The sequence below is a fragment of the Lithobates pipiens genome, unplaced genomic scaffold (genome assembly GCF_037356315.1).
Source record: "Lithobates pipiens isolate NorthernLeopardFrog02 unplaced genomic scaffold, aLitPip1_a1.2 Scaffold_23, whole genome shotgun sequence".
Classification (NCBI taxonomy): domain Eukaryota; kingdom Metazoa; phylum Chordata; class Amphibia; order Anura; family Ranidae; genus Lithobates; species Lithobates pipiens.
In genome coordinates, this window is record NW_027507785.1 from 34606402 (window position 1) to 34623055 (window position 16654).

Here is a 16654-nt window from a genome sequence, read left to right on the forward strand (position 1 = left end):
TTAACCCTTTCACCAGTGATCACCATATAACTGTTACAGGTGACGCTGGTTGGTTAGTTATTTTTTTTATAGTTTCAGGGCACCCGCCATTTATTACCTAATAAAGGTTTAACCCCCTGATCACCCGGCGGGTGTCATTTGTGACTGTAATAACTGTTAGGGCAGTTAGGGTTAGCCCCCTTTAGTTCTAAGGTACCCCCCTAACCCCCCCAATAAAGGTTTAACCCCGTGATCACCCCCCGTCGCCAGTGTCACTAAGGCTGGGTTCACATTGCAGCGGTTTATGAGAACGGATGTGATTCGCACCGCACTGCAGTGCAAATCACATCCGATCTCTGTGCGATTCGAGTTCAGCCATACAGATAGTATGGCTGAATTCGTGTCGCACCCGCCGCACCCGCCGCAAACTCGCACGGGACCCTTTTTTTGGTCCGCAGCAGAATCGGATCGCATGGGTGTTCACACCATGCGATCCGAGTTTGCAGATCGCACTGCGATATGCAAACTGATCTGGGGGTGTCATTAACATTTCACTGACACTCCCAGCAGTTCGCATAGGGCAGTGTGAACTGCCGCCGGGAGGCATGTGATGCGGGAACCCGCCGCGCATTCGTGGCGTTCCCGCATCGCTCCAGTGTGAACCCAGCCTAATAAGCGATCGTTTTTCTGATCACTGTATTAGTGTCACAGGTGACGCTAGTTAGGCAGGTAGGTATTTAGGTTCGCCGCAGCTTTTTATAGCGCCAGGGACCCCCATATACTACCGCATAAAGCCCCCTGATTGCCCCCTAGTTAACCCTTTCACCAGTGATCACCATATAACTGTTACAGGTGACGCTGGTTGGTTAGTTATTTTTTTTATAGTTTCAGGGCACCCGCCATTTATTACCTAGTCTCACTAGTGTACCCCTAAATTTAGGGGTGTCTACTTTCCAAAATGGGGTCATTTGGGGGGGGTTTGTGCCATCTTGGCATTTTATGGCCTTCAAAACTGTAACGCCCTTAGAAAGCCTGAAGGCGGTGCTTGGTTTTCGGGGCCCCGTACGCGGCTAGGCTCCCAAAAAGTCCCACATATGTGGTATCCCCGTACTCAGGAGAAGCAGCAGAATTTATTTTGGGGTGTCATTTCACATATGCCCATGGCATGCGTGAGCAATATATCATTTAGTGACAACTTTGTGTAAAAAAAAAATAAAAAAAATTTTTTGTCATTATTCAATCGCTTGAGGCAAAAAAATAAAATATTCAATGGGCTCAACATGCCACTTATCAATTTCCTTGGGGTGTCTACTTTCCAAAATGGGGTCATTTGGGGGGGTTTTGTACTGCCCTGCCATTTTAGCACCTCAAGAAATGAGATAGGCAGTCGTAAACTAAAAGCTGCGTAAATTCCAGAAAACGTACCTTAGTTTGTAGATGTGACAACTTTTGCGCAAACCAATAAATATACAATTATTGACTTTTTTTTTACCAAAGACATGTGGCTGAATACATTTTGGCCTAAATGTATGACTAAAATTGAGTTTATTGGATTTTTCTAATAACAAAAAGTAGAAAATATCATTTTTTTTCAAAATTTGCGGTCTTTTTACGTTTATATCGCAAAAAATAAAAATCGCAGAGGCAATCAAATACCATCAAAAGAAAGCTCTATTTGTGGGAAGAAAAGGACGCAAATTTTGTTTGGGTACAACATTGCATGACCGCGCAATTACCAGTTAAAGCAGCGCAGTGTCAAATTGTAAAAAGACCTCTGGTCATTTACCAGCAAAATGGTCCGGTCTGAAGGTGGTTAAGCTTAACATCATGTTTTGCAAAAGTAAGCAAATTGGAGGTAGATTCTTCAAAATAACATGGTGCCACAGCACCCTGAATTTTGGTGCATGTGAATACACAGGCAGGCAGTGAGGAGATGATGTGCTGTAACCTTTAGCAACCAATCAGTGAGCAGTAATGCTATGCATCAACCTCTTGCAGCCAATTAGTGAGCAGCAATAATGTGCAATAACCTCTAACAACCAATTAGTGAGTGGTATAGATGTTCAGTAACCTCTAGCATTCAATTAGTGAGCAGTATTGATGTACAGTAATCTCTAGCAACCAAGCAACAAGCAGAAGTCATGCGCTGTAACCTCTAGAAAATAACAGTGACCCATAATGTGTGCTGTAACCTCTAGCAGCCAGTCAGTAAGCGGTAATGATACACTGTAACCTCTGGCAACCAATCACAATTGCTGTCTGATCTGATTCAATAAACTGATTTTGAGTCTAGCTGCTATTTAAAGAGGAAGTAAACCCTGATTAGTTTACTTCCTCTTTCATTCCCTGCAAAGGCAAAGCATAATGGACTACTGTGCATTGCATAGTAGTCCATTATGTGTCACTTACCTGACACAGGAGCCAGCGAAGTCACCGCTGTCCCCTGTAGTCCGCCGCATCCATCTTGTTGGTGGGGTCTCGCAGCTCCGCCGCTGTCATTCAGCGAAGCCGCGATGACGTCACTCCTGCGCATGCACACGGGAGCCGACACGCGCGGCAGCTCCGTCGCTGAGAATGCCGTGCTCAGTGCGCCTGCGCACCGCTGTCTACGGCGCATGCGCCGTAGACAGCGGTGCCCATTTTCGGGCAAATATCTCCTAAACCATATAGGTTTAGGAGATATTGCTTGGACCTACAGGTAAGCCTTAATCTAGGCTTACTTGTAGGTCAAAGTGGTTTGTAAGGGTTTACAACCACTTTAATTAATATCTCAAAGCATGCGGAGAGCGAAATTGCATGGAAGAGGGGGCCCAAGAAAATGTTTGCCTCGGGTCCAGTCAATATTAAAGGCGTCCCTGCTCTATGCTATCCTATATGTCCATGCACACGTTGGACGTTTTTTTGACATTTATCAGCGTTTTTGACATTGCAGTCTTGGTGTAAATTGACAAAAAAAACAAAAACAGTGATGCAAAAAAAAAAAGCCCAAAAACGCGCATAAACGCTATTAACCGCTTCAGCCCCAGAAGACTTTACCCCCTTCCTGACCAGAGCACTTTTTGAGATTCGGCACTGCGTCGCTTTAACTGACAATTACGCGGTCATGCGATGTGGCTCCCAAACAAAATTGACTGTCTTGGTTGTCTTTTTTTTTTCCCCCGCAAATAGAGCTTTCTTTTGGTGGTATTTGATCACCTCTGCAGTTTTTATTTTTTGCGCTTTAAACAAAAAAAGAGTGGCAATTTTGAAAAAAAAGCAATATTTTTAACTTTTTGCTATAATAAATATCCCCCAAAAATATATTAAAAAAAAAAATTGTTTCCTCATTTTAGGCCGATACGTATTCTTCTACATATTTTTGGTAAAAAAAAAAAAAAAAAACGCAATAAGCGTATATTGATTGGTTTGCGCAAAAGTTATAGCTCCCCATTGTTGGTGTCAGTGGGAGGAATAGTGCCTCGTTGTTGGTGTCAGTGGAATGAATTTTGAAAAAAACACAATATTTTGTACTTTTTGCTATAATAAATATCCCCAATTTTTTTTTAATGCAATTTTTTTCTCAGTTTAGGCAGATATGTATTCTTCTACATATTTTTGGTAATAAAAATCGCAATAAGCGTATATTGATTGATTTGCGCAAAAGTTATATAGCGTCTACATAATAGGGGATAGTTTTATGGCATTTTTATTATTATTATTTTTTTACTAGTAATGGCGGCGATCTGCGATTTTTATCGGGACTGCGACATTATGGCGGACACGTCGGACAATTTTGACACACTTTTGGGACCATTGTCAATTATACAGCGATCAGTGCTATAAAAATGCACCGATTACTGTAAAAATGTCACTTGCAGGGAAGTGGTTAACACTAGGGGGGGCGAACAAGGGGTTAACGTGTTCCCTCTCTGTCTTCTAAGTGAAGGGGGGAGGGGACTGTCTAGGGGAGATGACAGATCGCTGTTCATACTTTGTATGAACACACGATCAGTCTCTTCTCCCCTTAGAGAACTGGGATCTGCGTGTTTATTATTATTTTTTATTATAGACGATTTATATAGCGTCAACAGTTTACGCAGCGCTTTACAATGTATAGGGGGGGGGGGGGCAACACAATTACAGTACAGTTCAGTACAAAAGTTACAGGAGGGCCCTGCTCGTAGAGCTTACATTCTAAAGGGAAAGGTTTACACACACACAGATCCCGGTTCTCAGTGTGCCAGAAGCGATCGCGGTGATCGTGACCGCCGGGCACTCGCTTCGGCTCCGGGGGCGAGCAGCGGGCGCACGCGCGCGCAAGCGCCCGTAGTAGCCACAGGGCAAAGCGATGTAACAGTAACATAGCGTTGTTTCGTCCAGCCGTGCCATTCAGCAACTGCGGCGGCTGGTCGGAAAGTGGTTAAAAAACGCTGACAAATGCTGACAAACGCGCGTTTTCACAGCAGCGTTTTCCTGCCAGCAGACCAACATCTAGAAAGACATTTCAGAACGTCCTGTGTGCATGGAACCTTAGGATTAAAAAACAAAAAAAACACAAAAATCCATAAACATACACGCGCACTAACTCGCAGAAAGGCACAATTATTCTAAGTACAGTAGTATATACGGCATGTACTGTATATACAGCAGTATGTGTACTTCAGTCTGAGAGACATAATGAACTAGCATGTGATTCAAGCTCTAAATTACAGATCTCTTTATAAAGAAAGAGGAAAAAATAAAATAAAATAAAAAGCTTCTGACATTAAAGGCGATTTTTGGCAAACCTGGAAAAATCTTATTCTTAGTGGTATTGACGGGGAAAACACAGCAAGGGCATCTGAGCTCTATTTCAGTATCTGGATGTTCCAAAAATAAAAATCAAATGAAAATAATCCCGGGAAAAGGCAGCATAAACTTGTATTATCGCTACACATCAAAAACCAGTGTGCCCCCGGGGGGAGATTAATTTTTTTTTTTTTTTTACATAATTCTGCGTAAGGGGATTAGAGCTATTTGGGGCACATTAAATCCAAGTCAAACATATAATATTTTATGGAGATCCATTCAAACACAAAACATCGCTATGGTAAACCTCTTTATGCCCACCCGCTAAAGCTGATTAACGAGTTAAAAACAGCAAGCACTTTGTCTAATCAAATAAGCCGTTCCTCGCCAAACCAAATATGCCTCGTGCCGAGTTCTATGCGCTCCATCTGGGTGCACGGGAGCTTCAAAGTTACCCCCCGCTGCAGTCTGTAGGACCCTTTCATGGTCACAGGTGGCCATAGCTCCCAACTGTCCCTGATTCGGAGGGACTGTCTCTGATTTGTCCCTCTGTCCCTCATTCTTACACATTTGTCACTCATTTTTCTCTGATCTATATAGTTGTATATAAAATGCAATTTTTAATCTATCAAAACGTGTTTTCCAGCGCTAAACCTTTCATCCGATTTCCAAATTGTTGCATTTATAAATTTCAAAAGCCAGTAGAAGTAGTAGTGGTAAAAAAAATAAAAATAAAATAAAATAAAGAAGCACTTGTGGGTTTCACCAATTTTTGGTTTTTAACCATTTGCTTACTGGGGCACTTAAACCCCCCTCCTGCCCCCAGACCAATTTTTAGCTTTTAGACCCCTTTCACACTGTGCCGCCACCAGCGTCAGCAGTAAAGCAACACTATTTTAGCGCCGCTTTACCGTCATTTTCGCGTCGCTATTGTGCTGCTAGCAAGGGAGGTTTAACCCCCCCCCCCCCATGCTAGCAGCCGAAAAGGGGTTAAATCCGCCCGCAAAACGCTGCCGCAACGGCAGTATAGCAGCACTGCCCCATTGATCTCAATGGGGAGGAGCGGTGTATTCACCGCTCATCCATCGCTGCAAAGAAGCTGCTGGCAGGATTTTTTCTGAGGCCCTGCCAGTGCACTGTACCCTCGGGCTTTCACACTGGAGTGAATGAAGCCGCTTTTTTCAGGCGCTATTTTTAGCGCTGTAGCGCCTGAAAAATGCCTCCAGTGTGAAAGGGGTCTTGGCGCTCTCACTCTTTGAATGACAATTGCGCGGTCACACAACACTGTACCCAAAGGACATTTTTATAATTTTTTTCCCCACAAATAGAGTTTTCTTTTGGTGGCATTTGATCACCTCTGGGTTTTTAATTTTTTGTTAAAATTTTTTAGTCCGAATAAAAAAAAAAAAAAAATACAAAACAATTTTATATTTTGTTAATACATTTTGCAAACAGGTAATTTTTCTCCTTCATTGATGTACGCTGATGAGGCGGCACTGATGGACACTAATAGGCGGCACTGGTGGGTACTGTAGCACTGGTGGGTACTGATGAGGTGGCACTGATGGGTGGCATTGATGGGTGGAACTGATGGGCATACTGAAGGGCACTAATAGGTGACACTGATAGGTGGCACTGATGGGTGGCAGTGATGGGTACTGATTGGCACTGGTAGGTGACACTGATAGGCAACACTGCTAGGTGGCACTGATGAGGCACTGATTGGCACCACTGGTGGGCATTGATAGGTTGCACTCATGGGCATTGGTTGCTGGTACTTTTATGTACTGGTGGGCACTGATTCGTGGCACTGTGGGCACTGATTTGTGGCACTGGCAGGCGGCACTGGCAGGCACAGATGAGGTGGCTTCACCTCTTCCTCTTCGGGACCGATGTCCCTTCAACAGAAGCTGGTGATCGGCTTTTTTTTCACCTCACGCTGTCAGGGTGAGAAGAAAAAAAAAACGATTACTGATCTTTACATCACATGATCAGCTGTCATTGGCTGACAGCTGATCACGTGGTAAGGGGTGGGGATCAAACCCTTACTCCAATCTGGGATCACCCGAGTCTCATTGACTCGGTGGTCACAGCGGGCGCCCTGCAGGGGGTGTGCAGGGAGTGTGCAAAGGGGAGGACCTCTATTAACGGCTTCCCGGCAAAGTAGGTCGTGCTTTAGCCGTCATTCGGCTTTAGCGTGGATCTGAAGGTGTTAATTCTCCTATAAGGTGGGCGTGGTAGGGGTTGTGTCCTGTGCCTACATACTTTTGATAATAGGTGTCCCTCGTACCCATCTCAAAAAGTTGGGAGGTATGCAGGTGCTGCGGGACTTTTAGGCCTGATTGACAACTAAGGATTTTTAGTGCTTTTTGCATTTTGCAGATTTGCACTACAGAAAGTGTTCTATAAGAAACCATGTTAAGCATTTACGGACCGACCCGCTGTCGTTATACTTCGCTACTTTGAAGAGGAATATCGTTGTTATGGCAGCAGCTAGCTGCCATAACCCCGGTATCCTCCTCTTCAGCGGGCAGTCCGCTTTCAGATAAAAGTGGTCTCTGCAGCGCATTCGCTAGGGGAATGCTTTTATCGACAGCGGGAGAGGGGCCCTTAAAGGGACTTAAAGGGACATTTTAAAAAAAATAAATTCAAATGACATTTAATTTGTATTTTTATTTTTTTTGACCCCAGATCTCATATTTAAGAGGTCCTGTCATGCTTTTTTTTTTATTTCAATGGATATTTACATTCCTTGTAATAGGAATAAAAGTGACAACTTTTTTTTTTTTTTTTTTTAAAGAACAGTGTAAAAATAAAAAATAAAATGTAAAATAAATAATAAAAAAAAAATTTAATGTGCCCCGTCCCACCGAGCTCGCGTGCATAAGCGAAAGCATATGTGAGTAGCGCATGCATATAAAAACGGTGTTCAAACCACACATGTGAGGTATTGCCGCGATCGTTGAAAGGAGGGCAATAATTCTAGCACTAGACCTCCTCTATATCTCAAAACATGCAACCTGTAGAATTTTTTAAACATCGCCTATGGAGATTTTTAAGGGTAAAAGTCCACATTCCACGAGCGGGCGCAATTTTGAAGCGTGACATGTTGGGTATCAATTTATTCGATGTAACATTATCTTTCACAATATAAAAAAAACTGGGCTAAATTTACTGTTGTCTTAGTTTTCAATTCAAAAAAGTGTATTTTTTCCAAAAAAAGTGCGCTTGTAAGACCGCTGCGCAAATACGGTGTGACAGAAAGTATTGTAATGACCGCCATTTTATTCCTGAGGGTGTTAGAAAAAAGTATATAATGTTTGGGGTTTTAAGTAATTTTCTAGCAAAAAAAAATAATTTTAACTTGTAAACACCAAATCTCAGAAAGAGGCTCGGTCCTTAAAGGGGTTGTAAAGGTAAATGTTTTTTCACCTTAATGCATTCTATGCATTAAGGTGAAAAAACATCTGACACTGTCGGCGCTCCCAGTCCCCCCGTTTTACTTTCCTGACCCCTCGAAAATCCCGCGCTCGCCCCCGCCGTCCTCTTTGCCGCTCAGCCTGGCCGCTGATTGGCTGGAGTGGATGGATTGAAAGCAGCGCAGCCATTGGCTCGCGCTGCTGTCAATCACATCCAATGACGCTTCGCGCCGGGGGCGGGGCCTTGTGATACAGCGAGCGGCTATAGCCGCCGGCTGTATCACGGGAGCGCGCCAGCAGGTGCTTCTCACCAATGCGAGGGAGCTCGCATGAACGTGAGAAGCACCTGTGGGAAGAAGCAGAGACAGCCGCCGAGGGACCCCAGAAGAGCAGGTTCGGGGGCACTCTGTGCAAAATGAGTGGCACAGTGGAGGTAAGTATAACATGTTTGTTATTTTAAAAAAATAAAAAATTTGACTTTACAATCCCTTTAAGTGGTTAAATGGACTGTAGTCTAAATCTGCAAAATGCAAAAAAGCACTAAAAATGCATAGGTGTGAACCAGGCCTTAAGGCCTGGAGTCAGCCATAAAAATATAGTTTTATATTTACAATTTCATACAATTTACATTAACAAACATCTATCATTTTAGTTTAATTTTATATTTATTTAGGTTTTTAGCTACTGAAAGATCAAATTCTTTTTTTTTTTAACTTCATTTAAAAATAAAAAAAATCTATTATCTTTTACTATAAATGAAGTTTAAAAAGCATCTTTGACCTTTCAGTAGCCTAGAAGCTATATAAATATAAAATTTAAATAAAATTGTTAAATGTATTCCCTGGGAGGTGTTTCTAACTGACAGGGAGTAGAGAGAGATCGCTGTTCCTGATCACTAGGAACAATCACTCTGTACTACCATGGCAGAATGGGGATCTATTTGTTTACATTGACAGATCCCCGTTCTGGCTCTCTGTGAAACTGTTTTATCAGCTTCCTCTATGGTTGGTAAAATCCATTTGGGGACCTGGAGCCTGGAGATTTTGCAGAGATCTGGGTGGGATGAAATCTCCAATCCTGGGAGCAGGATTTAGGTTGGGTTCACACTGGTACAACAAACGCTCCTACATTGGGAGCTCACGTCGCATGACGTGTGAAAATCAATGTTTCCCTATGGGAGCCGTCTTAACTAGTCCAACACAAGTCGGTCCGACTTTGAAAATGCTCCCTGAACTACTTTGGTCCAATTTTGATCCTACTTCAGCTCATTGACTATCACTGAAGTCGGATCAAAGTCGGATCGCGTCTTGCATGATCTGACATTTTTGTATGCGACTTGTGCTCTGATGATCTTGAGGGGGAACTCCACGCCAAATTTTAAATAAAAAAACAGCATGGGTTCCCCCTCCAAGAGCATACCAGGCCCTTGGGTCTGGTATGAATTTTAAGGAGAACCCCCTACGCTGAAAAAACGGGGTCCCCCAAAATCCATACCAGACCCTTATCCGAGCATGCAGCCCGGCTGGTCAGGAAGAGGGGTGGGGATGAGCGAGCACCCCCCCTCCCTCCTGAACCGTACCAGGCCGCTTGCCCTCAACATGGGGGGGTGGGTGCTTTGGGGCAGGGGGGAGTCAATTTCATTGGCTCTTTACCGCGATCAGGGTTGTGCTGTGTCAGGGTGACAAGCCTCAGCTCCAATCGTGATTGGGCACAGCTGGTCATGTGGTAAAGAGCCATCTTTTTATTGGCTCTTTACACGGATCTGGGATGGGCTGTGTAGTAAGGCTTACCTGTAGGTACTATAAATATCTCTTAAACTTTTTACCATTTAGGAGATATTTACTTAATATGCTCCCGCCGATGGCACCCGTGCGCATGTGCCAATTGGCATCGGCCAATCACAGCGCCCTAGCCTGCGAACCCAGAATTTACTCCGGGAAAGATGCCGGTTGTGGGAGCGGAGTGCGGGCCGCACTGCAGGGCTTTGTTCTAAGGTAAGTATTCAGGGCTGGTGCAAGAATTTTTGACACCCTAGGCGAAACCTAATTTTGCCTCCCCCCTGGCTCCACCCCTGACAAAAACCCCTTTGCCCTGCCCATGTATATCCCTCCCTTTTAATAAAGTGGCCATCAAATGCAGCTTTACCAGCACCCATCAAATGCAGCTTTACCAGCACCTATCAAATGCAGCCTACCAGCGCCCATCAAATGCAGCCTACCAGAGCCCATCAATGCAGCTTCATCAGCACCCATCAAATTCAGCCTCACCAGCGCCTATCAAATGCAGCCTCACCAGCACCCATAAAATTCAGCCTCACCAGTGCCCATCTATGCAGCCTCACCATGGCCCATCAAATGCCGCCTACCAGCGCCCATCAATGCAGCCTACCAGCGCCCATCAAATGCAGCCTCACCAGCACCCATCAATGAATGTTTACTTGCTTTCATCCATTCGGGAGGCGGAACACAGACACAGTCCTCTGCCGTCGTTGCGCCTCTGACACTATGAGCGAATGGAGTGGCGGCTGCATGCTGATTTTGAAACTTAGTTGCTTGCTGCAGAGAGAAATAAGTAGGAACAGCAGTGGCCAGGCGCCCTAGGCAGCAATGCTCCCTAGGCGGCTGCCTAGTGGTAGCACCAGCCCTGTAAGTTTTTCATAATGAGCTAGTGTACGATGCATACTAGCTCATTATGCCTTTGTCTTGCAGGTTGTTTTTTTTCTTGGAATTTTTTTTCAGAGGTTTACAACCTCATTAAGTAGAGACAGGACCAAGGTTCTGGGCCCATGGCTCCCGAGGAGTCCTGGTGTGCACAGGACAGTCTGAAGGAGCAGACAGAGGGCCCAAACCTGTGGACTGTAACAGCAAGGAAGCTGTAAAAGAGAGTGTCAGCAGAGGTGCAGAGTGTGTACCAAACAGGGACACTGTTACAGGGTCAAGAGGACCGAGGGCAAAGCCTGAGCAGCAGCGCTAACCAGAGAGCCAGGTGGCTCTGTATTTTCCGTTTGTTATTACATTATTGTTGTGAAGTTGAACCCCACCCCCCCGCGGGGGCAATCCTGGATGGACCTTTTTCTTTTTGTTTAATAAAAGTGGGCCAACAAGTCCTTTAAACAGCATATCTGGTGGGTCTCAGCTCACTGGTAAGCTCTAGAGCTAAACAACCCCCAAATATTACAATAGCTTTATAGTTACAAAAAAAATCGAATTTATTTTTAACTCCATCTATAGTTGGCTGCTGGTTGTAATAGAATTTGTTTTTTAACAGGCAGAGACAGCGTGTGAGGAAAGGACTTCCGATAACCGGCAAGTCTGTTTACACGTGAACACAGCTGATCACACAGTAAAGGGCCTCTCTGATTGGTCCTTTACCCCGATCTGGTTGAGTCCCTTATAAAAGGAATTCCTTATACTTTTTGGTTTATAAATGCGGGGATGTGGTGCTGCCAATTACCTATGGGCTCACCCAATCCATTATTTATTATGATGCATATATTGCGATGGGCAACTATAGAATTTAAAAACCGCAGGATTTTCCACATCCCGTATGCTTTGTAGACCTTGGCCTGACAGTACAGGCTCGCAGCTACCGGCAGTAAAATAAGTACGATAATGAAAATAAAATAGAGAGGCTTCTGCCGTTTGAAGCATCTGCTGCCGTGCCCAGTACAGCCCTGGAATGCGGGTAAATGCCATGGCTGGCTCGGAGGTGCATCTGTTTCCCTGGCAGGTGCCATCCTCTGACTTTTGCTACCAGCGCACTATAAAGATAGAACATCCAGGGACTGTCCCCAATACACAAAGCAGCAAGAAAAGTCCAGATAAGCAGTACATGCAGGTGTATGGAGATATATATATATATATATATATATATATAAAACAGAAATACTCCCTGTTCTGTTTTCTGTATTTTTACATACACAGCTAGTTTAAAGGACAACTAAAATTAAACTGATATACAACTAAAACAAATATAAAGGACACTTTCCAAAATACTTGTAAAAAAATTGCGAAGTATACATACACCTTTGTACAGTGATTGGCTACACAGCATAAGAACAGTGCTTTACTTTTCAGAGATTGCTGATCTGCTGTGTCACTGCCCCGCCTACTGCTTGCTTCCATGTTTGTTTGGGCTGCTACTGAGAACTGGTTACTTCCAACCTGATTTCTCTTTCCCATGCAAGCCCACCAATGCCCCCCCCCCCCCCCCAACTCCAGCATACAGAGCAGGCTCTCCCACTGCAAGCTTAGGCCAATGCCCTCTAGGGGCAGGCCAATATGTCTCTTCATTAACTGCATCATCCATAAAATCAATAGACTGTTCATATAATGTGCAGACACATCTGGACATTCATAGTAAAGTCATATTAATCCCGTAAAGGGATATTTCTATAAGAACATATTATTCCCAGTACAGGGATATTCCCAGTAAGAGCATATTAATCCCAGTATAGGGATATTCCCAATAAAGTCATATTAATCCCAGTAAAGGGATATTCCCAGTAAAATCACATTAATCCCAGTAGAGGGATATTCCCAGTAAGGGGAATTTGATCCCAGTAAAGGAATATTCCCAGTATGGGCATATTAATACCAGTAAATGCATATTAATTCCAGTAAAGGGATATTCCCAGTACAAGCATATTATTACCAGTAAAAAATATATTCCCAGTACAGGCATATTAATCCCAGTAAAGGGATATTCCCAGTAAAATTATATTAATTCTAGTGTAGGGATATTCCCAGTAAGGGCATATTAATCCCAGTAAAGGGATATTTGAAGTATGGGCATATTAATCTTAGTAAAGGGATGTTCCCAGTAAGGGCATATTAATCCCAGTAAAGGAATATTTCAGGTATGGACATATTAATCTTAGTAAAGGGATGTTCCCAGTAAGGGCATATTAATTCCAGTAAAGGGATATTCCCAGTAAGGGCATATTAATCCCAGTAAAGGGATAACCCCAGTAAGGACATGTTCATTCCAGTAAAGGTATGTTCCCAGTATGGGCATATTAATACCAGTAAAGTGATATTTCCAGTATGAGCATATTAATCCCAGTAAAGCGATATTCCCAGTAAGGGAGTATTAATCCCAGTAAAGAGATATTCCCAGTAAGGGCATAGCAATCCCAGCAAAGGGATATTCCCAGTAAGGGCAGATCGATCCCAGTAAAGGAATATTCCCAGTAAGAGTACAATAATCCCAGTAAAGCAATATTCTCAGTAATGGCATATTAATCCCAGTAAAGGGATCATCCCAGTAAGGGCATATTAATTGCCATCTAGGGATATTCCCATTACGGCATATTATTCCCACTAAAGGGACATTTCAGATAATTTGGAACTTCAGATAAGTATGTATACGTTCGGTTCACCAACAGCCAAATTTGAAAGGAAATTCTAATACCTAGAATTTAATAGTTATTATTAGTTAGTTATTTTTGGATTTTCCAGTTTTCGGATTTTCGTTTTATATTTTCGGATTTTCGTTCTTTTGAATTTTCGGATTTCCATTCTTATTTCCGAATTTTTGTTCTTACGTTCAGATTTTCTCATTTTGAATTTTCAAATGTCCAAATTTCCGACTTTTCGTTCTTACTTTCGTATTTTGTCATTTTCGATTTTCGGATTTTCGAATTTCGATTATGACAAATGACCCAAAAAAAAACAAACGAATGAAATGAAAACCAAAACGAACAAAGCAGCTGGACATTTCCTCGGCTTCTCCACAAAGGTTGGGAATATCTGTGCAGTAGTGTACAGGAGCATAGAAGGTACCTACCTATCAATGCTTGGAATAAGTGACTTTTGAACATAGAGATGACCTTCTCAATGGCCAGGCGTAGCTGCCTCTCACTTGGGTCCTGTAACTTGCTGCAGTAATCCTCTAGTAGTGACAACGCTCGCTCAGTATCTGTAGGAAAAGGAGCACAGGAGACACAATTCATTAGCGGTAATCATTGTAGATGACCCCCCCCCCCCCCCCAGCCTTCCCTTCAGTCTTGCACAGTTGTACTGGCTCCTCTCCTAGACTGAAATCACTTACTCTGATTTCACTGCACACTGTGTGCTTCTCACAATGTGCATTAGAAGCTGCAGCAAGTTATATAGAGCTCACCTCATTTCCTGGCTGGAGGACTTCCAGTATCATCTAACCCAAGGATCCCCATGTTTTCTAAATAAAGGACCGGTTTACTGTCCTCCAGACTTTAGGGGCGGCGGACTGTAGTCAGGGGGAGTAGAAAATGCCCCAGCCTCAGAGGGAGTGGACAATGTCTCAGACTTGGCGGTCAGCGAGAGTAAGACCCCATTCACACCTGAGCGTTTTGTAGCTTGAAGCCTGAAGCTACAAAACGCTAGAGGGGAAAAATTCTATTATTCTCAATAGAGATGGTTCACATCTCCACTCCATGTCGCCTGAAGCCGAACGCCTGAAGCTCAAACAAGTTCCGAACCTTTTTTGTCACTCGAATTGAGCAGATTTGGGTGTTTTTCTTCTTTTAACATTGATGACCTTTTGCCCTGCACAAAATCGCGGCAAATGCCCCTAAAAAACCGCGGTAAAACGTCGTGAATCGCGGTAAAAAACGCCGCAAAAAATGCTTGAAAGCGCTACGCTCAGGTGTGAATGCAGCCTTAAAAGGTAACAAAGCTCCTGTGATCAGTAGGAGGAAAAGAGCCCCATTCTTGATGTCAGTGGAAGGAAAGTGTCCCATCATTGGTGTCAGTGGAAGGAATACATCTCTACTGTTGGTATCAGTGGAAGGAAACGTGTCCCATCATTGGTGTCAGTGGAAGGGATACATCTCCATTGTTGGTATCATTGGTAGGAATAGTGCCCCATTGTTGGTGTCAGTGAGAGGAATAGTGCCACATTGTTGGTGTCAGTGGGAAGAATAGCGCCTCCCTGTTGGTGTCAGTGGGAGGAATAGTGCCTCATTGTTGGTGTCAGTAGGAGGAATAGTGCCCAATTGTTGGTGTCAGTGGGAGGAATAGTACCTCATTGTTGGTGTCAGTGGGAGGAATAGTGCCCCGTTGTTAGTGTCAGTGGAAGGAAGAGTGCCTCATTGTTGGTGTCAGTGGAAGGAATAGTGCCTTGTTGTTGGTGTCAGTGGGAGGAATAGTGCCTTGTTGGTGTCAGTGGGAGGAATAGTGCCTTGTTGGTGTCAGTGGGAGGAATAGTGCCTCGTTGTTGGTGTCAGTGGAATGAATTTTGAAAACTTTTTTGTACTTTTTGCTATAATAAATATCCTAATTTTTTTTTTTAATGCAATTTTTTTCTCAGTTTAGGCCGATATGTATTCTTCTACATATTTTTGGTAATAAAAATCGCAATAAGTGTATATTGATTGGTTTGCGCAAAAGTTATATAGCGTCTACAAAATAGGAGATAGATTTATAGCATTTTTATTATTTTTTATTTTTTTACTAGTAATGGCCACGATCTGTGATTTTTATCCAGACTGCGACATTATGGCAGACACATCGGACACTTCTGACACATTTTTGGGACCAGTGACATTTATACAGCGATCAGTGCTATAAAAATGCACTGGTTACTGTATAAATGTCACTGGCAGAGGAGGGATTAACACTAGGGGGCGATCAAGGGGTTAACTGTGTTCCCCCTCTGTGTTCTAAATGAAGGGGGGAGGGGACTGTCTAGGGGAGATGACAGATCGCTGTTCATACTTTGTATGAACACACGATCAGTCTCTTCAGCCCTCAGAGAACTGGGATCTGTGTGTTTACACACACAGACCCACAGATCCTGTGTCACTAGCGAACGCGGGAGCCCAGTGGTCATCGCACCTGCCAGGCACTCGCATCGGCTCCGGAGGCGAGAAGCGGGCACCCCTAGTGGCCACAAGGTGAAGCAACGTAACATAACGTTGTTTCGCTCAGCCGTGCCGTTTTGCCTCAGTAAAATTTGGCGGCTGGTCAGCAAGTGGTTAAACAAACACATTTCACATAAGTTGGTAAAATCGGTAAGTGGGCTAATAATTCAATTTAGGCAAAACACTAATCCTGTTGATACACTTCAGGGGTTTCAGGCATCCCCTTAAAGTGGTTGTAAACCCTTACAAACCACTTTGACCTACAGGTAAGCCTAGATTAAGGCTTACCTGTAGGTCCAAGAAATATCTCCCAAACCTATACGGTTTAGGAGATATTTGCCCGAAGACGGGCACCGCTGTCTACGGCGCATGCGTGGCAATAGCGGCGTTTTGCCGGCGGTATTACAGCGCTGCCCCAAACTGATTTCAATGGGGAGCATCGGTGAAGGAGCGGTAAACACACCGCTCCTTCACCGCTCCAAAGAAGCTGCTGGCAGGACTTTTCCTGGCGTCCTTCCAGTGCACCGCTGCAGTGTGAAAGCCCTCGGGCTTTCACACTACAGACAATGGTGCAGCTATTTTAAGGGCGGATTACAGGCGCTATTTCTAACGCTATAGCGCCTGCAAAACGCCCTTGGTGTGAAAG

At 43.8% G+C, this 16654-nt stretch overlaps 1 protein-coding gene across 1 annotated transcript in view; it reads right to left on the reverse strand.

The window, feature by feature from the left end:
• The window catches only part of LOC143927097 (uncharacterized), a 377460-nt gene that overhangs the window by 317161 nt on the left and 43645 nt on the right, over positions 1-16654 (reverse strand). Inside the window, exon 2 of the mRNA XM_077451051.1 lies at positions 13953-14084. Within this exon, the coding sequence (XP_077307177.1) occupies positions 13953-14084 (132 nt within the window). The remainder of the gene's footprint in view (positions 1-13952; positions 14085-16654) is intronic.